At 41.1% G+C, this 21,777-nt stretch overlaps 1 protein-coding gene and 1 long non-coding RNA gene across 11 annotated transcripts in view; one reads left to right on the top strand and one right to left on the bottom strand.

Annotated features, from left to right (window-relative positions):
* The window catches only part of ATP23 (ATP23 metallopeptidase and ATP synthase assembly factor homolog), a 96,952-nt gene that overhangs the window by 60,241 nt on the left and 14,934 nt on the right, over positions 1-21,777 (top strand). Inside the window, exons 1-2 of one of the 10 annotated variants that reach the window (XM_060165720.1) lie at positions 14,445-14,463; positions 15,263-15,430. The exons of 2 other annotated variants lie outside the window; for them this stretch is intronic. In XM_060165720.1, coding sequence (XP_060021703.1) covers positions 15,376-15,430 — 55 coding nt within the window. In that variant the 5' untranslated portion in view covers positions 14,445-14,463; positions 15,263-15,375. 7 more of the 10 variants (XM_060165721.1, XM_060165714.1, XM_060165716.1 and 4 more) reach the window with 7 other exon arrangements.
* On the bottom strand, positions 9,100-12,623 carry LOC132529368 (uncharacterized). The gene is made up of 3 exons (XR_009543436.1): positions 12,080-12,623; positions 10,443-10,569; positions 9,100-9,366 (listed from the first exon to the last, which is right to left on the bottom strand). It is a non-coding gene; the product is annotated as an uncharacterized LOC132529368 (long non-coding RNA).

Here is a 21,777-nt window from a genome sequence, read left to right as displayed (position 1 = left end):
ATCATGAATGACTTAGAATAATCAAGATTAATCCTCTTAGGCTGAGGAGGAAGTATAGTAATGCATTTATTTGGACACTGATATCTAACAAATAAAACAAATACCTAAAACAAATAAAATTTTCCACAAGAATGGAAGAAGGGAGAAGGGGGACTGATATTGGATATAGTGCCACATCCCCTCGCCCAATGAGTGATGGTGATGGTAGGTAGCTATATGGTGCGGTAAATGGTCCTTTAGGGAAAAAAATCTGTGCACAAAGCAAGTTCGCTTAAAAGACGATGTGACCTGGCAGACAATTATCAGCACCTCTCATATATTATTATTATTATCATCATTATTATTATTATTTTGGCCGTACCTCGTGGCATGTGGGATCTTAGCTCCCCGACCAGGGATTCAACCCGCGCCCCCTGCAGTGGAAGTGCGGAGTCTTAACTGCTGGACCACCAGGGAAGTCCATCTCATATATTAACATTTGTTGCATCAATTAACTAGTGATGAATGTGATTATCTGATGGGAACATTATTTTTAAAATTTATTCCAAAATAACAACTTTTTGTTAAATCATATAAATATATAATCCTTGTAAAGAAGTTAAACCATAAACTAAGAAAATAATTGCAGTTGTAAAGAGGAAGGAGGAGTATGTTTATTTACTACAATGGAGTGATCTTCAGTTCTACTGGTAAGTTAAAAAGCAAGGAGGGATTTGAAATTAAGAAAAAAAATTCTGTTAAATTATATGAATCTTTGTAAAGGACAGTAATGAAGGCTGGAGGCCTAAGTAAGGAATGATGAAACACTGATACTAGACAGTTATAACATTGTATGAAAACAGTTATAAATGCATCTGTAATACCTCTTTTTTTAAAAAAAATTTATTTATTTATTTTTGGCTGTGTTGGGTCTTCGTTGCTGCACACGGGCTTTCTCTAGTTGCGGACAGCGGGGGCTACTCTTTGTTGCGGTGCGCTGGCTTCTCTTTGCCGTGGCTTCTCTTGTTGCGGAGCGCGGACTCTAGGCGCGTGCACTTCAGTAGTTGTGGCACACGGGCTCAGTAGCTGTGACGTGCGGGCTCTAGAGCGCAGGTTCAGTAGATGTAGCACATGGGCTTAGTTGCTCTGTGGCATGTGGGATCTTCCCAGACCAGGGCTCGAACCTGAGTTCCCTGCATTGGCAGGTGGATTCTTAACCACTGTGCCACCAGGGAAGGCCCTGTAATACCTCTTCAATTGATCTTGTACAGCAGATATTCCTTAACATTTATTTTCCTGCCATACTAATGCTATATTGTTCCCCTTCTCAGGATCATAATTTTTTTTTACTTTTTAATTGAAGTCTAGTTGATTTACAGCATTATATTAATTTCAGTGGTAAACATAGTGATTCAATATTTTTATGGATAGGATCATAGTTTTTATTTATTTCAATTTTGGAATTGACTTGAAAAGAGATAGTATGTATCCAAAATTCCAAAATAAATAGATCAAGTTTCTAAAATTGAAAAAAAAAAAAAGAATACAATTCCCTTTGCAATAGCATCAAAAAGAATAAAATACTTAGGAATAAATTTAACATAAAGTGCAAAACTTATACTCTGAAAACTACAAAAATATATAAAATTAAAGAAGACATGAATAAATTGAAAGACATCAAATATTCATGGATTGGAAGACTTAATAATGCTAAGATGGATGGCAATACTTTCCAAATACCTACAAATTCAACACAATCCCTATCAAAATCCCAGTTGGCTTTTTTTTTCCAGAAATTTATAATTTATATGGAAATGCAAGGAATCAAGAATAACTAAACAATCTTCAAAAAGAAGAACATTGTTGAAGGACTACTCAGTTCCTGAGTTCAAATTTACTACAAAGTTACAGTAATCAAGACAGTGTGGCACTGGCATAAGGGTAGATATATAGATCAATGGAATAAAATTGAGAGTCCAGAAATAAACCATTACATTTATGGTCAACTGATTTTCAACAATGGTGCCAACACAATTAAATCAGGGAAAGAATAGAAAAGTCTTTTCAACAGGTGGTGCTAGGACAATTGAATATTCACATGCAAAGGAATGAAGTTAGACCCCTACCTCATGCCATACACAAAAATTAATTCATAACTATGAATCATAGATCGAAATGTAATAACTAAAACTATAAAACTTTTAGAATAAAACACCAGAGTAAATCTTTGTGACCTTGGGTTATGCAAAGCCTTCTTAGACATGATGCCCAAAATATAGCAACAAAAGAACAAGTAGATAAATTAGACTTCATCAAAATAACAACAATTAAAAAAACCTTTTGTGCTTCAAAGAACACCATCAAGAAAATGAAAAGACAACAGAATGGGAGAGAATATTTGTAAATCACACATTGATAAGGAACTTGTATCCAGAAGATATAAAGAACTCTTATAACAGCAATAGAAAGACAAATAACCCAATTGATAATTGGGTGAAGGATTTGAACTGACATTTCTCCAAAGAAGATATACAAATGGCCAATAAGCACATAAAAAGATGCTCTGCATCATTAGTATTAGAAAATGCAAATCAAAACCACAATGAGTGGGACTTCCCTGGTGGTGCAGTGGTTAAGAATCCACCTGCCAACACAGGGGACATGGGTTTGATCCCTGGTCCAGGAAGATCCCACATGCCGCAGAGCAACTAAGCCCGTGCGCCACAACTACTGAGCCTGCGTGCCACAACTACTGAAGCCCGCGTGCCTAGAGCCCGTGCTCCACGACAAGAGAAGCCACCGCAATGAGAAGCCCATGCGCTGCAACGAAGAGTAGCCCGCACTGGCTGCAACTAGAGAAAGCCCACACGCAGCAATGAAGACCCAATGCAGCCAAAAAATAAACAAAAACAAACAAACAAAAAAACCCCACAGTGAATTAACATCTCACTCCCACTAGGATGGCTATAATAAAAAAGATGGGTAAGAACAAATGTGGCAGGAATGTGGAGAAATTGGAACTCACATTGCTGGTGGGAATGTAAAATGGTACAGCTGCTTTGGAAAACAGTCTGGCAGTTCCTCTAAATGTTAAACATGGGGTTATCATATGACCCAGCAATTCTACTCAAGAGAAATGAAAACATAAGCTTACACTACACAGTAACTTGTACACAAATGTTCAGAGCAGCATTATTCACAATAGCCAAAAAGTGGAAACAACCCAAATGTCCATCAACTGATGAATAGATAAGTAACATGTGGTGGTGTATCCATACGATGGAACATATTCCGCAATAAAAAAGGAACAAAGTACTGATACACATACAATATGGATGAACCTTGAAAACATTATGGTAAATTAAAAAAACCAAACACAAAAGAACACATATTGTATGATTCCATTTATATGAAATATTCAGAATAAGCAAATCTGTAGAGATAGAAAGTATCAATAGATGAGTGGTTACTTAGGGCTAGGGAAGATGGGGGGATTGAGAGGGAATGACTAAGGCAGGCAGGGTGTCTTTTGGGGATAATTAAAATGTTCTAAAATTGTGGATTGTTGCATAACTTTGTGAATATACTAAAAACCATTAAATTGTACAGTTATTTTTTATTGAAGTATAGTTGATTTACAATGTTATGTTAGTTTCATGTGTACAGCAAACTGATTCAGTTATACATATATATATATTTTTTTTTTTCCACAGATTCTTTTCCCTTATAAGTTATTACAGAATATTGAGTATAGTTCCCTGTGCTATACAGTAGGTCCTTGTTGGTTATCTACTTTATATATAGTAGTGTGTATATGTTAATCACAAACTCCTAATTTATCCCTCCCAACTTCTCCTTTGGTAACCATAAGTTTGTCTTCTATGTCTGTGGGTCTATTTCTGTTTTGTATATAAGTTCATTTGTATCATTTTTTTTTTTTTTTTTTTTGCGGTACACGAGCCTCTCACCGCTGTGGCCTCTCCCGTTGCGGAGCACAGGCTCCGGACGCGCAGGCTTAGCGGCCATGGCCCACGGGACCAGCCGCTCCGCGGCATGTGGGATCCTCCCCAACCGGGGCACGAACCCATGCCGCCTGCATTGGCAGGCGGACTCTCAACCACTGCGCCACCAGGGAAGCCCTGTGTCATTTTTTTTAGATTCCACATATAAGCGATATCATATGATATTGTCTTTCTCTGACTGGCTTACTTCACTTTGTATGATAATCTCTAGGTCCATCCATGATGCGGCAGATGACATTGTTTCATTCTTTTTTATGGCTGAGTAATATTCCATTGTATAATTATACCACGTCTTTTTTATCCATTCATCTGTCAATGGACATTTACATTTTAAATGAGTGAATTGACTGCACAGTAGCATACCATTTATTTTAAAAGAAAGAATATAATTGCTTATATATCTAAAAATAGAAGGATAACCAGTAAAATGAATGGTTGTTTATATGGCAAGGGAGGGATAAGCACAGAAAGGACAGGGGTAGAAGCTAGATTTTTTTCTAATAGCCTTTGTCCTATAAACTTGACTTTAGAACCATGTAAATATTTTATATAGTTAGAAACCAAAGTTAAGTTAAAAAATATAATGCCTGGGCTTCCCTGTTGACGCAGTGGTTGAGAGTCCGCCTGCCGATGCAGGGGACACGGGTTCGTGCCCGGGTCCGGGGGGATCCCGTGTGCCGCGGAGCGGCTGGGCCTGTGGGCCATGGCCGCTGGGCCTGCGCGTCTGGAGCCTGTTGCTCCGCAGCGGGAGAGGCCGCAGCGCTGAGAGGTCCGCGTACCGCAAAAAAAAAAAAAAAAAAAAAAAAAAAAAAAAAATAATAATAATAATGCCTAAAAACTGAAATCAAGAATAAACAAATTAACCTAACTATGTATTGAGTTGGTGGCATAATCACACGAGGAATCTAAGTGACTTTAAAACACTGTAATTGACTACACATCCCTATTAGAATATATCCTGATAACAAAAGGAGTTACAAAAAGCCCACCCCCGCCCCCAACAAATAACAGTTTTCAGTAATCATACTGTGGTGGTAGTGCCAAGACTGTTGCTCTGAGACTGTTGTTTGTACGTGGTGGGATAAAGCAAATGAGCAATTGTTGTAGTTTAGGCATGGGTAAAAGCAGACAGATTTGAGATTGATGTGGGTAGTCCTGATTTTGAATTGGACATATTAGTATAAACTCATGTTGCGTTGTATCTTTAACCAACAAGGACACATTTCCTAGCTCCACTAACTGGAAAGGTCTAGAAACAATGAACCACTCAGTAGCAATAAACGTCTTTAGCACATTGTGGCCTCTAAAATAACCATTTCCCACTCAAAAGAACCAGGGTTCCTTGGAGAAATGGCTGGTTCCATGTCTGGGGCAGGAAATGCTGAAGATGAGTCTGGAACATCTTGTCATTTAGAAGGCAAGGAAGCTATCAGAGACTTAGAGAGTTGTGTCAAAGGACTCAGGAGCTAATCAGAAGAGATTCCCACTGGCTAAAGACAGGACAATTTGAGCAACAATAAGAATGATAATTGAGAAGGATTAAACACATCAAATATTTAATTCTTTTTTACTTATCTTTTTTACACATCAAATATTTAAATACATGAGTTTAAATAAGTAAATAATGATACTAAAATGATACTTAAAAAAAAAGACCTCTCACTGTCAATCTTTGATAGATGTGAGAGAACCAACTCACAATTTTGAAAATTGGTAAATAGAAAGAATTGTGTTAATCCTGCCTTTCCTATATGAACTGTATTTCAGGGGAACCAAATAGATTTGAAGGGAAGTTTCTTTGTCTTTGAAATTTTCTCCTTATAGAAGCATTTCAGCAAATAAGTGAATTATAGAATAACACCATTTTGTAAACCCAAATACATTAATGTGTCAAGGTAATGATTATCAATAGCTGCTAACAATATAAAAAGAGAGACAACTATAAACCAAAAAGATTGCCAACACCAAATGTTGGAGAGGATGTGAAGCAACTGGAACTCTCATACATTGTTGACAGAAATGTAAAATGGTACAACCACTTTTAAGAACTGTTTGGCAGTCTTTTTTAAAGTTAAAAAATCATTTTCACTCCTAAGTATTTACCCAGAAAAAATGAAATGCCCATAAGACAATATGTATAAAAATGTTCATAGACGCCTTATTCATAATAGCCCCAAACTGGAAACAACCCTAATATCTATAAACAGGAGAAAAGATAAATTATGGTACATTCATATAATGAAATAATACTCAGCAATAAAAAGGATGATCTAGTGAACTGATATATCAACAACATGGATAAAGTTAAAAGGTAATATGTTAACAAACGACACAAAAGAGTTCATGCTGTATAATTCCATTGGCATAAAGTCCAAGAACAGGCAAAAGTGTCTATGGGGATGGAAGCAAGAAAGTGGTTGGCTCTGTGGGTGGAGGGGAATTGACTGTAAAGACTCAGGAGGTAACTTTCTGGGGTGATGGAAATATTCTATATCTTGTTTTGGGAGTAAACTACATGGATGTACACAATTGCTAAAACAAACTGAACAGTTAAGATTTGTGCACTTTATTTTAACCCATTTAAAAAGACAACCAGATTTTTTGTGCCTCCTGATGGGTGTACACAAAACTCACAAAATATTCTTGACAAAAACATTGAATCTGAAATCTGATCAAGCTCCTAGATCTAAGTATCAATTTATAGGAAACAGAGGGGACAAAGAAACTTATTTAATAACATTCTGGGGATGTGAGAGCTTTATTGTGGGGAACTTTATTGAAGTATGGTCGTTAGACTCCCGCAAGGGGCCCTACTCGCGCCCTCCTCTAGCTGCGTCCTTTCAGATGGGGCAGGAAGTCCACGGGACCAAGGGGATATGCCACTGCCCCTTCCAGACCATGTTCTGGCTCCCTAGAACCTGAACTTCTCACTTTATACAACCTACGGCTGTTTTCAGGGCCTGCGTGGGTCTCTTCTTTAGTTCATCTTCCCAAGGTTTGACTGTGCAGCCAGGGGTAGCTGTTTGCAGAAGATGTAGATTGAGCTTAGAGATGTGGGTGGGAGGAGGGGTGGGGGCAGGAGGGGTGGGGTCAGGAGGGGTGGGCAGGGTGTCCTTGAGAAGGAGATGGAGCCAGGGGTGGAAAGAGCATGGGACAGCCTGTGGGCCACGGGCCAGCTCTCCTGTACAAGCACAATCCAGTGAGGAACTCTAAGGAGTCTGAGAATTTGAAATTCTAACTTGGCCTTCCAGGTCTAAGAGGGTTTATTTGTCAAGGAAGGATCATAGAACATATTTAACTGTTAGCTGGAGTTATAGCATTTAAATACTTAGATATATGGTATTTCGGGCTCCATTTGTACTACTGTCCCAGGTCTGTAAATGTTAGGGTCAGGCCTACTCTCAAAACTCCTAAGCTCAAACAGCCCAGTTACTTCCCCAAATAAATTGCAAGAAAAAAAAAAAAGAGGAGGGAGGGAGAATCTATAGATTAGGAAAAATGTGAACCGATTGGAATGTCTGGATCTCAATCTAACTGTAAAATGATGTATAAAATAAAAAATTGGAACACTGATTGGATATAATTGATCTTATGAAGAAATTGTTAGGATTTTTTTCTTTTTAGTGTGATAATGGTATCAAGATTATGTTTTAGAGAATTCCCTGGAGGTCCAGGGAATTTAGGGCTCTGGGTTAGGGTTAGGGTTAGGGCTCTGTGCTTTCACTGCCAAGGGCCCGGGTTCCATCCCTGGTCAGGGAACTAAGATCCTGCAAGATACACAGCGCAGCCAAAAAAAAGAGAAAAGATTATGTTTTAAAAGCATTCTTGTCTTTTAGAGGTACATATTAATATATATATATATATATATATGTATATATTTATTTATTTATTTTTGGCCGCGCCGCACGGCTTGCAGGATCTCAGTTCCCAACCAGTGAAAGCCTGGAATCCTAGCTGCTAGGCCACCAGGGAAGTCCCCGTATTAAAATATTTACAGATAAAATGTTTTGGATTTACTTCAAAAATTGGGGTGGGAGAGGGAGTAGGTGGAATATAAACAAGGGTGTCAACTGAAGCTGAGTGGAGATACATAGGAGTTCATGCTCGTCTCACTTTTGCGTAACCTTGAAAGTCACTCGCAATCCCACCAGAGATTTCCATTACAAACATTTTGTTAAATATTACTTCTATGTGCACTTACCTATTTATATAAATAGGATCACAATGAACATGATGCTTTGTAACTAGCTCTTTTCACTCAAAAGTATATTTAGTCTCTTACTTATAAAACTTTAAGTTGTTTCTAATTTTTAACTAATATCATAACAAGTCATTTTCTGATTTGCCTGATTATCACCTCTGAATTCATTCCTAGAAGTATCACTGCTGGTTCAAAGTATACATATTTAACATTTTGATACATGTTGCCAGATTGCACTCAGAAAGGCTGAACATACTTATATTCCCACAGGACCCTCTTTCACTTCTCTGCCAACACCAACCTTTGTAGCTTTGCTAATCCAATGAAAACATGTCATCTCATTGTTGGGATTTTTTGTATTTCATAACTAGCAAGAATAAAAATATTCTCCTATGCTTATTAGCCATTTGTAGAGTGTGTGTGTGTTGTTTGCTTGTTCATGTTCTTTACCAGGTTTGCCTGTTAGGGTGTTGAACCTTTTTATTGACATGTAAGAGCTCTTTGTGTATTAATGACATACACATTTGTCATATATGTTGCAAACATTTTCTCTTGGGTTGTTGCTTCAACTTCAATTATGGTATATGTGTGTGTGTGTGAGCGTTGTTTTTGTTGTTTTCCCATGTAGTAATTTTTTTTTTTTTTTTTTTTGCGGTACGCGGGCCTCTCACTGTTGTGGCCTCTCCCGTTGCGGAGCACAGGCTCCGGATGCGCAGGCTCAGTGGCCATGGCTCACGGGCCTAGCCGCTCCGCGGCATGTGGGATCTTCCCAGACCGGGGCACAAACCCGTGTCCCCTGCATCGGCAGGCGGACTCTCAACCACTGCGCCACCAGGGAAGCCCTCAAATATTGTCTTTTTTAAAAAAATTATTTATTTATTTATTTTGGGGGGCTGTGTTGGGTCTTCGTTGCTGCGTGTGGGCTTTCTCTAGTTGAAGCGAGCGGGGGCTGCTCTTCATTGCGGTGTGTGGGCTTCTCATTGCGGTGGCTTCTCTTGTTGCAAATCACGGGCTCTAGGCATGAGGGCTTCAGTAGTTGTGGCACATGGGCTCAGTAGTTGTGGCTCGCAGGCTGTAGAGCGTAGGCTCAGTAGTTATGGTGCACGGGCTTAGTTGCTCCGCGGATGTGGGATCTTCCCGGATTAGGGCTCGAACCCGTGTCCCCTGCATTGGCAGACAGATTCTTAGCCACTGCGCCACCAGGGAAGCCCTACATCATCATTTTAAATGGTACAAAGCATCCCACTAACTGCGTATCAGGGTAGTCAGTCAGACTGCAACTCTACATTCCCTTCCTAGATAACCTGCAGATGCTCTTACTTAAACTAGTATGAGTGAACTTCTCTTATCTGCAACAATATTATCCAAGTCTAAGAAGTATGGGTGTAATATAATAACCTATCTTTTTTGGTGGACAGACTGAAATGAACTCCACCCAGCTTAACACACGTATGCAGTTTTGATTATTTCCTTTTGAGAACATCCTGGAAGTATAGTTGCTTAGTTAAAGTATATATTTTAAGGATTTTGATACATATTTCTAAAATGCCTGGGGAAGGGGGACATGTACGAATTTCTATCCCCACCTGCAATGCTTGTTTCACTGAACACTTGCCCAATGCATATACTGATTTCTTTTTCATCTTTGCCAATTTAATAGGCATTTAATATGCCATTTATATTTTTAGCTAATGTGGCTGAACATACCTATTTATTGGCCATTTTTATATATATCTTTTGACATATTTTTGTTACTCTTTTGCCGATTTTCAATAGTTTAAAAATTACTAACATCCATACCCACCTTGACATCCTCTTTCCTAGTTCTGCCTCCTATCTAAGCTAATTTATGTACCTGATCTATGGATCTCATCTCCTCTTTTTTTTTTTTTTTTACATCTTTATTGGGGTATAATTGCTTTACAATGGTGTGTTAGGTTCTGCTTTATAACAAAGTGAATCAGTTATACATATACATATGTTCCCATATCTCTTCCCTCTTGCATCTCCCTCCCTCCCACCCTCCCTATCCCACCCCTCCAGGCGGTCACAAAGCACCGAGCTGATCTCCCTGTCATCTCCTCTTTCTTTATGGAATCATTCAATCAGTTATTCTCTTTCTTGGCAGTATCTTTAACTACCAGGTTTTTTTCTCTTATACTAACAAACATCACTCTCTGTTCTCCTTACAGAGAAACTAACATTTTTCTTTCACTTGCCATTCTCCTCCGGCTACTGACCTTTCTCTTCTCCTTTACAGCCAAACTTCTTGAAAGAATTGTCTTCACATGCTGCGTCCACTTCATCCCTGTTTCTTCAACTCATTACAGATGATTTACATTAAGGTCTTCAATGCTGTCTTTGTTGCTAAGATTTTAGTAACAGAATTATATCATATACATGTGAAAAAGCAGGACTTAAAATGGTTTTCCCCAAATATACTCAACTATGCAAAAAATATTTATGCAGAGAAAATAACATATGTAATATATGAAAATTTTAAGTTACTTCTGGATGACTGGTGAGTTTTATTTTCTTCTTTTAAAAAATATCCTCAGGGGCTTCCCTGGTGGCCCAGTGGTTAAGAATCTGCCTGACAATGCAGAGGACACGGGTTTGAGCCCTGGTCCGGGAAGATCCCACATGCCACGGAGCAACTAAGCCTGTGCGCCACAACTACTGAGCCTGTGCTCTAGAGCCCACGAGCCACAACTACTGAGCCCGTGAGCCACAACTACTGAAGCCCGTGCGCCTAGAGCCTGTGCTCCACAAGAGAAGCCACCACAGTGAGAAGCCCGCACACCGCAACGAAGGGTAGCCCCCACTCTCCATAACTAGAGAAAGCCTGTGCGCAGCAACAAAGACCCAACAAAGCCAAAAAAATATATATATCCTCAGGACTTCCCTGGTGGTCCACAGTTAAGACTGTGCTCCCAATGCAGCAGGTCCGGGGTTTGATCCCTGGTCAGGGAACTAGATCCCGCATACCGCAGCTAAAGATCCCGCATGGGGCAACGAAGATCCCATGTGCTGCAACTAAGACCCCGCACAGCCAAGAAAAAAGTCCTCAATTTAATTAATTAATTAATTTATTTCAGTGGTTACCCTTGTTTATTTCATTTTAGTTCACCTTCCTTTAGACTAGTTAACAAAGGTAGTTTACGTTTATCCAACAAATATCTGTTGAGAACCAAATGAGCCGAGCCTCAATGCAATTGAGAATAAATATAAAATATGCCCTGCCCACAAGGAGGTCTCCAAAGTTGGAAGAACAGATGTCACTAAATGAATCATAATTACTATGATAAATATGCAAATGTTCATAAAGAAGAGCATATTCTGTCTTGAATGGGAGGTGGACAAAAGTCCCAGGGAAGGACTGTAAAGGACATAATACCTAAATGAGGATTTGAACAAAGAAAATTAAGGCAAGGAAGAGCATTTTTACCATTTGCAAAAGGAGCAGACTTGAAAAAGCATAGTACTGCAGAAATTAAAAGTTAGCTGGAACATAAATGGGGGAGTTTAGCATGGAGAGGGAGGAGGGTGGTAATTAATGTCCCTTTGTGGCCAGAATTACACTGTGATCACTGTTACAAGTGATTAATCCCACACACTCTATTTTCTGTTCATTACATGGAAAAAAATATTCACATTATTTCCCTAACGGAATTCAAAAATTCCTTTTGGGGAAAGTAATTTCCCCAAAATTTCTTCATCTAAAATCCTTATGCCCTTACCATATCTCAAGGGGCAGTGTACAATTTGAGTGTGAATTTTAAGTTCTCAATTTGTGGCCCCATAAAATGTCCTTAAACAAGAATTTCACGTTGATATTAGAACACATTACAGTGTTAATCTGAAATTCTTAACTTACATTTTCTGAGAGGAGGCAGAAAAGTAAAGTAAAGAAATGACAGGAGCCGCTGGGCTACTTCATTTGGCCGAAAGGCTGAAAGAAGGAGGGGGTCGTGACCCAGATTCTCAGAGCTGGCGCTCCCGCCTAGGGCACGACTAGATAACCTGACAGGACAACTGTCTCCTGAAAGGGCCCTTCTTCCCTCTTCGCTCATCCCACATGGCCTCTGAGCGTCTCAGACTGTCCAGCTAACGGCGCCAAACCACGGATAACCGCCAAGCGCCTCTGGTTGCCCCGGTAACAGCCAGCCACACCAACCCGGCTCCTTTAAATCTTCCCAGAATGCTGCGTGCCTTCTCCCATTCACTTCCGGGTTCGGAGGGCTGACTCCTGCTGGAAGTAGGTGTGTTTGTTGGTGGGTTGCGTTTCCCAGCGGTGTGCGATTACCGGGCCGAGTGTGGCGTGTTCCCGCGGAGAGTGGTGGAGACTGTTTTGTTCTTTCCCTGTATTCAAAATGACTGGATCACTAAGGAAAGGCTATAATGTCCCCCAAGTTTTGGCGGCCCTGGAGAAGTGGATTTATTAGTTGCGAAAAAACAAAGCTAGAAAGCACTTTAAAGTTATATGCAACTTCATTTGTTGCTGTGATTTATTTAAGCAGCTTCAAACAACTTACTATAAAACAACTATTTTTGCTTTAGAGAATGAAGGCAAGCACACACAGGTGCAAACAAAACAAAACTCCCAAATTTCATCTTTCGCTCATGTGCCTGATGCACAGTGAGCCCAAACCAAAACGTGGGAGTTTGGAGCAGAGAAAGGTATGTTGCAGGGCCCAGCAAGGAGAAGGGACAGAGCTCCTGCTCAAAATACCCTGAACTCCCGGAAGGGTTTCTGCAAAGCATTTTTAAAAGCCAGGTGAGGGAGACTGGTTGCAGGGTATGTGATCAGGTCCTGCACAATTCTCTGGTTGATGTTGAGCTAATAGGGCGGTTAACATTATCAATCCTTAGGGGCCTATAGGGTCTGGGGGCTCATCATCATCAAGTAATTTCTTCCATTTGGTGGTGGTTTTAGCATCTGTAACTCAGGAAGTGTGCATCAGATACTATTATCTAGGTATTTCAGAGGAGCTACAGCGAGGATATGGGGGAGGGGGTCCGTCCTGGGAAGGCCCCATAGGGTCCTGCTCGGTTACATATCCACCCAGAAACAACCACTAAAAACACTTTGCAGCAGTCTTCCAGACCCTCTCTGTGCATATAATAAACTTCCAGCTTGTACATGCTATTTTGTAACCTAAAAAGCTTTTATGAACATATTTCATTTAAAAAACAACATGGTTGTATGTTTTCCATTGCACTTTTTGTTAAAACAGTTTCTATCCTTTTTGTTCTTAATTAGTACTGCAATGGAGAAATGAAAATCCTTATAGCTAAGTCTTTGCCCATGTTCTCATTTCTTTGTGGTGATTATTTTTCTCTTTTTACCTTAGTAATTTGTATTTGCACTTCCCTCTCTCTCCCCTAATGCCGTCCCATTCCACTCCTATGTCTTTATAGTATAAATGGATGAAGTTAACATATATGCCATCCAAAGGCTACTCAATTTTTTAAAAGTATACCTTTCTGATTATAAAGGTAGTACATGCTTATTGTAGAATATTAGGAAAATTTGGAAAAATAATAAAAATATTCTGATACCTAGACAACTACTGATCATATCTTGGTGTACAATTTTCTAGTTTTCTCTCTGTTGCTTTCAGCAATGAACATTGAAAAAATGTTTGCTAATTTGGTGCGGGGAAATGAGAGCTTTGAATTTGCATTTTTTGCTTATTCATATAGCTGAATAGTATTTCAAATGTTTACAGTCTGTGGTCCATTTCAGGCCCCATCTTTTCTATCTAGCCTTCCCTGAGAATTCCAGACTAATTACACTAACTTGAAATGGTCTAGTTTTCCATATGTGTATATTTTAGTCCTCTAACTAGATTAAGAGCTAGTTGTGTGGTCCTGGATTATTCAGTTTCGCTGAGCCCACTTTCTTTATCTGAAAAATATAGTGATAACAATATTTATTTTGCAGGGTTGTGGTAGGGATTAGAAATAATGTATTGCAGGTGAGCTCAATAAAAAGTAGCTTTTTTTGGTTACAGCTTTAGTAGTCTATGTACATAGAAGGTGTTCATAATATTATTTTTCAAACGAGTAATCCTAGCATCTCACTCAATTTAGATATTTATTGAGCACCTATGACACATAGGTACTGTTCATAATCCTCAATGTCTCTTGAACCTTTATGAATTAGATACATTTCTTACATAAATCATATGCTCCTCTCAACCTTAGAAATTCTCTTATTATCCTGTTTCTGCTGCCATGCCTGGCCCATCATAGCAGGTACTGAATAAATGTGTGAGTTGAACTGAGTAAATTTACTGGGAAAAGAGAAACACAAATTAGTTAAAACCTGTCAGGCAGTGATGAAGCCATAATAGGTATGAAGTACTTTGTACATTGGGAGATCAGGAGAGATTAATTTTGATTAAGGTATCTGGGAAGGCCCTGTGGATTAGGAAGATTTGATCAGGACCTGGATCATAAGGACTGAGGATGGGGGCTCAAAGATGGAAATATGAGTTAAGGCTTGGAGTTATAAGTAAAAAGGTTGTATTTTGTTATGTTGATGAAAAAATTAATAGTCGATCTAAGAAAGAAATGGAAAATTTTATTTGAGCGAATCTGAGGATTATAACCTGGGAGACAGTCTTTCAGAAAGCTCTGAGCACTGTTTCACCCACTAGAAATCACAGCACAGTTAAAGAAGTTTTTGAGACAAAGTATTATACGTCAAATGAATTATTGACAGAAGGAAGGTTATTTCCCAAGGAGTTATGGAGTAGTGGGTCATCCTGACCCTATACAAGATTAAGAAGGAATATCTTCTAAGGAGGTCTGGTTAATGCAGATGCACAATATACTCTAAGGGGGAGGGAGGAGGCCCAAACTGGCAGAGAAAAATTTTGTTTAAATTTTTCTTGCCTTGCCATAAAATACGAATTTTATTTCATCAATTATCAGAGAGTTATTTGCAGTGGCAAAAGAGTAGGGTGGGCGAATGGGCCTAGAAGAGGCAGAAAAAAAGTAGTTGGGTCTTATATTTTGAGGGTATTGACGCGACCATTCATTATAATTGCAGCTTTCAAACGTTTCTGAAAAACAGGGCTTTTAATATGGCTTGGGGCGTCAAGAGAGAGAGGTGGACCAGAGGCTGCAATTAGCCTGCTGGTGGACAAAACAGGGAGTGCGAAGATGGCAGAAACCTTCAGAGGGAGAAGGGTATTTAATGGCCAGTACTGGTCAGGAGGTAAGGACGGAGTGTGCACGAGTAAGCAGGGCTGCGGAACAAGGCTTATGGGGACGGCACAAGCACGCTGAGCGGCGAAGGCCGAGCCCACATCAGGCGGGTTGTAGCCTGCGAGGGTACTCTCTTAACCCCGGCTCAGCCAGCAGGCGCTTGGCCCCGCCCCTTGCCCGCCTAGCAGCCGTCGCCCCGCCCCGTTACCGTCTTCCCTCCTGGAGCCTGTGGCCCAGCGCTCCTTCGGTCTCCGGGCTTGTGGACCGCTGCGGCCGTCGCCCGGCTGGCGCCAGGTCGGCTCGGCGGAGGGAGGGCCTGGGCTGTGGGTAGGCGGGAGGGAGGTTGCCTTTCCCTGTCTCCCCCCGGGCCGCCTGAGGCGGGCGGAAGCAGCTGCAAAGTCCGTGGGCGGCATGGCAGGAGCTCCGGATGAACGCGGCCCGGGCCCCGCTGCGGGGGAGCAGCTGCAGCAGCAACACGTCGGGTGCCAGGTCTTCCCGGAGCGGTTGGCCCAGGGGAAGCCACAGCAAGGGTTCCTCTCCAGCTTCTTCACCAACAACCAGAAGTGCCAGCTTATGCTCTTGCAGACGTTGGAGACAAGTAGGAGCCGTGAGCCTGGGGGCTGGGCGTCTGCGGAGGGTGCGGTGGGGGGTGTCTGAGAGCCGGCGGGCAGGGTGGGGCCTTGGTGCCGCTCCGCAAGGGAGCTCCGGGTTCAGCCCAGGTCGGGGGCGGGGTTCAGGCACCAAGTGCAGAGTTAAAGGCAGATTCTTGTGAGGGCGGGTGTGGGGGTCTGAGCCTCAGTTTCCATCAGAGGAAGCGCTGAGGCCCCTTTCAGCACTACTTTTGCTTGCGGCGTGAGTGAGGAGTTGGGTTAGGAGTTTGCCCTTTCCGTCACGCGCACTGGTCTGACAGATCCTTTGATATTTTAGGTAAATTATGCAGTAATATGAGGAATTGAGAGTCCAAGTGAAGCAGAGTTTTAAAGAACCATGTTAATTAAGGCATACCTGCTGAAACTGCACAACTCAGATGGGATTTGAACCCCGCCAAAACTCAGCTTGGGACTTGAACCCGCAGGCTGGGACTCGAACCCACTGCCTTTTAATTGAAATTGCACTCCTGGTCTCAGGACTTAATGAAGCTCAGGTTCTTTATGTCTCACTGCAGAAGCAATTCGGCGAGAGGCAAAGTGATAGGTAAGAAGTAGATTTGTTGAGAGAGAGACACACACTCCATAGAGTGTGGGCCATCTCAGAAGGGGAGAGGCCCTGGGAGATACACATTCCGTAGACAGAATACAGTCTGTCTCAAAAGGTGAGAGCAGCCAGGAAATATGGGTGGTTAGTTTTTATGGGCTGGGTAATTTCATAGGCTAATGAGTGGGAGGATTATTCCAACTATTTTGGAGAAGGGGTGGGGATTTCCAGGATTTGGGCCACTGCCCACTTTTTGGCCTTTTATAGTTAGCCTTGGAACAGTCATGGTGCCCGTGGGTGTGTTATGTAGCATACGCTAATGTATTACAATGAGCGTATAATGAGGCTCAAGATCTACTGGAAGTTGAATCTTCTTCCATCTTGGGCCTAATCGGTTCTAACCAGGTTTTAACCAGTTTATGTCGTGTCCACAACAGCTCTGTCATTCTTTAAGGGTTGTGCCCTGCCCTCTTCCCTCCTGTTAAAAACAAGTTTTTCAATCCTACCCTTTGATGGAAAGGGTTCTTAACCTTCATACATGGGTGGACTTCAGAGTGTAGAAATTCCTGACATGGACTATGAAACCGTATGTGTATGCCCCTAAGTGCATTTTTCTGGGGAGAGAGTTCATAGCTCCATGATATTCTCAGAGAGACCCACGATCCCAAAAATGTTAAGAACCACTGTTGTGGGTTAAATAGGGACACCATCTGCTGACCAATTTTTCTCTAATCCCAGGGACATTGCACTAGAGATTTCTTAACTTTTTTACATTGCCATCTAAAGTTTACTTTAGATACATTTAGAAAATCAAAGACTTAAACTTATTGTTCCAAAGTAAGGTTACTGTTTCATAGCTGGCCAGTCACACTTCAAAAGTCAACCACCCAATTATTTTCCAGCCTTCTTGAGATTACCTGCATCTAGGGAGTCAAGGGAGGAGGAGGGGGAGTAGAGAAAATGATGTCATTGTATTTACTTTGCAAATAGGTATTGAATGCCTCCTAGGTTCTGGTTTGGGCAAATACAGAGAGGAGTTGGGACCCTGCCTTTAAGATGTTTCAAAGTGGAATGCAGTGGAAAGAACATAGGCTGCAGAATTAGACATGGGTTCAAATTTTGATCCCTTGTTACGTATGGAAGAGTGATTTAACTCTCTGATCCTCTCTATCTTTATCTGAGGGAAAAAAAAAAGGGAGTGGGGGAGGGATAAAAATACCCCTTTTAGGGTTGTCGTGAGGAATAGATTTTATGAGTGTAAAGGGCCAGCATATCAGGAGCTGAGTAAAGAAAAGGTAGCTGTTCTTACAGTGGCAGAGCCAAAAAGTGGAGGAAGAGTTGATATAGGCAGGATATGAGGAGGGTGAGGTGCTGAACTTGAGACCCAGTAGGAATTAACCCGCCTCAACCTTTCAAGGGGAAGGCTGCTGGGAGAACCTGTTGGTAGTATTAAAGCATCAACTTAAAGCTGTAAAATCCTATCCCTGGGGCGAGTGTGATGGGAGAAATCAGACCTCAAGGGCGAACTTTGTTTTCTTTTTCTCCAAAGCAAATCCATTCCAAATACTGCAAGTCCTTTTTGAAGTACCAAACCAATGTGCTCCCAGAAATTTTTTTTTTTAAGAGGACTGTAGGCTTTTGAATCCATTTCAACTTTGTAAAACTCTTAGTTGCTTGAATAATAATGCACTTAGTATGGTGCCTGATACCTGATATACACTAAATAATACTTATTATTAATAATAATTGTTTTATTGTTAACACTCTTAAGAGGGGTCAGGTTAGTAAAGCAGTAACCTATACTTAACTTTCTCATCCCACACTAATTTTACTCACCTGTTTTTGCTTTCAGCACTTAAAAACCTTGATTTTTTTCTCTCTTTTTTTTTTTTGCTTATGTCACGTAATTTGCTGTGCATTTATACTCTCAGACAGGACATCTATGCGAAAAGTTGATATTAGAGGCACTTGGGTTCATAATACTTTGCTGTAATTTTAGCAGGCACATAGATTCTTTTTTTTTTATAAATAACTTTTATTTGTATTTTTCTCTTGCTTTTTTTTAAAGCATCTTTATTGGATTTTAATTGCTTTACAGTGTTGTGTTAGTTTCTGCTGTATAACAAAGTGAATCAGCTATATGCATACGTATATCCCCATATCCCCTCCGTCTTGTGTCTCCCTCCCACCCTCCTTATCCCACCCCTCTAGGTGGTTGCAAAGCACTGAGCTGATCTCCCTGTGCTACACAGCTGCTTCCCGCTAGCTATCTATTTCACGTTTGGTAGTGTATATATGACAATGCTACTCTCTCACTATATCCCAGCTTACCCTTCCCCCTCCCCATGTCCTCAAGTCCATTCTCTACGTCTGTGTCTTTATTCCTGTCCTACTCCTAGGTTCCACTTTTTTTTTTTTTTTTAGATTCCATATGTATGTGTTAGCATACGGTACTTGTTTTTCTCCTTCTGACTTACTTCACTCTGTATGACAGACTCTAGGTCCATCCCCCTCACTACGAATAACTCAGTTTCATTTCTTTTTTTTCTTTTTTTTTTTTTTTTTGCGGTACGCGGGCCCCTCACTGCTGTGGCGTCTCCCGTTGCAGAGCACAGGCTCCGGATGCGCAGGCTCAGCGGCCATGGCTCACGGGCCCAGCCGCTCTGCGGCATGTGGGATCTTCCCGGACCGGGGCACGAACCCGTGTCCCCTGCATCGGCAGGCCGACTGTCAACCACTGCGCCACCAGGGAAGCCCTCATTTCTTTTTATGGCAGAGTAATATTCCATTGTATATATGTGCCACATCTGCTTTATCCATTCGTCTGTCGATGGACACTTAGGTTGGTTCCATGTCCTGGCTGTTGTAAATAGTGCTGCAATGAACATTTTGGTACATGACTCTTTTTGAATTATGGTTTTCTCAGGGTATATGCCCAGTAGTGGGATTGCTGGGTCATATGGTAGTTCTATTTTTAGTTTTTTAAGGAACCTCCATACTGTTCTCCATAGTGGCTGTATCAATTTACATTCCCACCAACAGTGCAAGAGGGTTGCCTTTTCTCCACACCTTCTCCACCATTTATTGTTTGTAGATTTTTTGATGATGCCATTCTGACCAGTGTGAAGTGATAACCTCATTGTAATTTTGATTTGCATTTCTCTAATGATTAGTGATGTTGAGTGTCCTTTCAAGTGTTTGTTGGCAATCTGTATATCTTCTTTGCAGAAATGTCTGTTTAGGTCTTCTGCCCATTTTTGGGTTGGGTTGTTTGTTTTTTGATATTGAGCTGCATGAGCTGCTTGTGTATTTTGGAGATTAATCCTTTGTCCATTTCTTCATTTGCAAATATTTTCTCCCATTCTGAGGGTTGTCTTTTCGTCTTGTTTATGGTTTCCTTTGCTGTGCAAAAGCTTTGAAGTTTCATTAGGTCCCATTTGTTTGTTTATTTATTTATTTATTATTATTTTTTTAAAGAAGATGTTGGGGGTAGGAGTTTATTAATTTATTTAGTTTTGGCTGTGTTGGGTCTCCGTTTCTGTGCGAGGGCTTTCTCCGGTTGTGGCGAGCGGGGGCCACTCTTCATCGCGGTGCGCGGGCCTCTCACTGTCGCGGCCTCTCTTGTTGTGGGGCACAGGCTCCGGATGCGCAGGCTCAGTAGTTGTGTCTCGCGGGCCTAACTGCTCCACGGCATGTGGGATCCTCCCAGACCAGGGCTCGAACCCCTGTCCCCTGCATTAGCAGGCAGATTCTCAACCACTGCGCCACCAAGGAAGCCCCTATTTTTTTTTTTTTTTGGCTGTACTTGGGCCTCTCACTGTTGTGGCCTCTCCCGTTGCGGAGCACAAGCTCCGGACGCGCAGGCTCAGCGGCCACGGCTCACAGGCCCAGCCGCTCCGCGGCATGTGGGATCTTCCCGGACCGGGGCACGAACCCGTGTCCCCTGCATTGGCAGGCAGATTCTCAACCACTGCACCACCAGGGAAGCCCCGGAAGCCCCTATTTTTGTTTTTATTTCCATTTCTCTAGGAGGTGGGTCAAAAAGGATCTTACTGTGATTTATGTCATGGAGTGTTCTGCTTATGTTTTTCTCTAAGAGTTTGATAGTGTCTGGCCTTACATTTAGGTCTTTAATCCATTTTGAGTTTATTTTTGTGTATGGTGTTAGGGAGTGTTCTAATATCATTCTTTTACATGTAGCTGTCTAGTTTTCCCAGCATCACTTATTGAAGAGCCTGTCTTTTCTCCATTGTATATTCTTACCTCCTTTATCAAAGATAAGGTGACCATGTGTGCCTGGGTTTATCTCTGAGCTTTCTATCCTGTTCCTTTGATCTATATTTCTGGTTTTGTGCCAGTACCATACTGTCTTGATTAATGTAGCTTTGTAATATAGTCTGAAGTCAGGGAGCCTGATCCTCCAGCTGTTTTTCTTTCTCAAGATTGCTTTGGCTATTCGGGGTCTTTTGTGTTTCTATACAAATTGTGTATTTTTTTCGTTCTAGTTCTGTGAAAAATGCCATTGGTAGTTTGATAGGGATTGCATTGAATCTGTAGATTGCTTTGGGTAGTATAGTCATCTTCACAATGTTGATTCTTCCAATCCAAGAACATAGTATATCTCTCCATCTGTTTGTATCGTCTTTAATTTCTTTCATCAGTGTCTTATCGTTTTCTGCATACAGGTCTTTTGTCTCCTTAGGTAGGTTTATTCCTAAGTATTTTATTCTTTTTGTTGCAGTGGTAAATGGGAGTGTTTCCTTAATTTCTTATTCAGATTTCTCATCATTAGTGTATAAGAATGCAAGAGATTTCTGTCCATTAATTTTGTACCGTTACTTTACCAGATTCGTTGATTAGGTCTAGTAGTTTTCTGGTAGCATCTTTAGGATTCTAGGTATAGTATCATGTCATCTGCAAACAGATGACTTCTTTTCTGATTTGGATTCGTTTTATTTCTTTTTCTTCGCTGACTGCTGTGGCTAAAACTTCTAAAACTATGTTGAATAATAGTGGTGAGAGTGGGCAACCTTGTCTTGTTCCTGATCTTAGAGGAAATGGTTTCAGTGTTTCACCATTGAGAACGTTGTTGGCTGTGGGTTTGTCATATAGCCTTTATTATGTTGACATGGGTTCCTGCTATGCCTACTTTCTGGAGAGTTT

This window comes from Lagenorhynchus albirostris, chromosome 11 (genome assembly GCF_949774975.1).
Source record: "Lagenorhynchus albirostris chromosome 11, mLagAlb1.1, whole genome shotgun sequence".
NCBI classification, from domain to species: Eukaryota; Metazoa; Chordata; class Mammalia; order Artiodactyla; family Delphinidae; genus Lagenorhynchus; species Lagenorhynchus albirostris.
The sequence above is the reverse complement of the archived record's forward strand: the minus strand, read 5'-3'. Positions and strand labels throughout refer to the sequence as shown.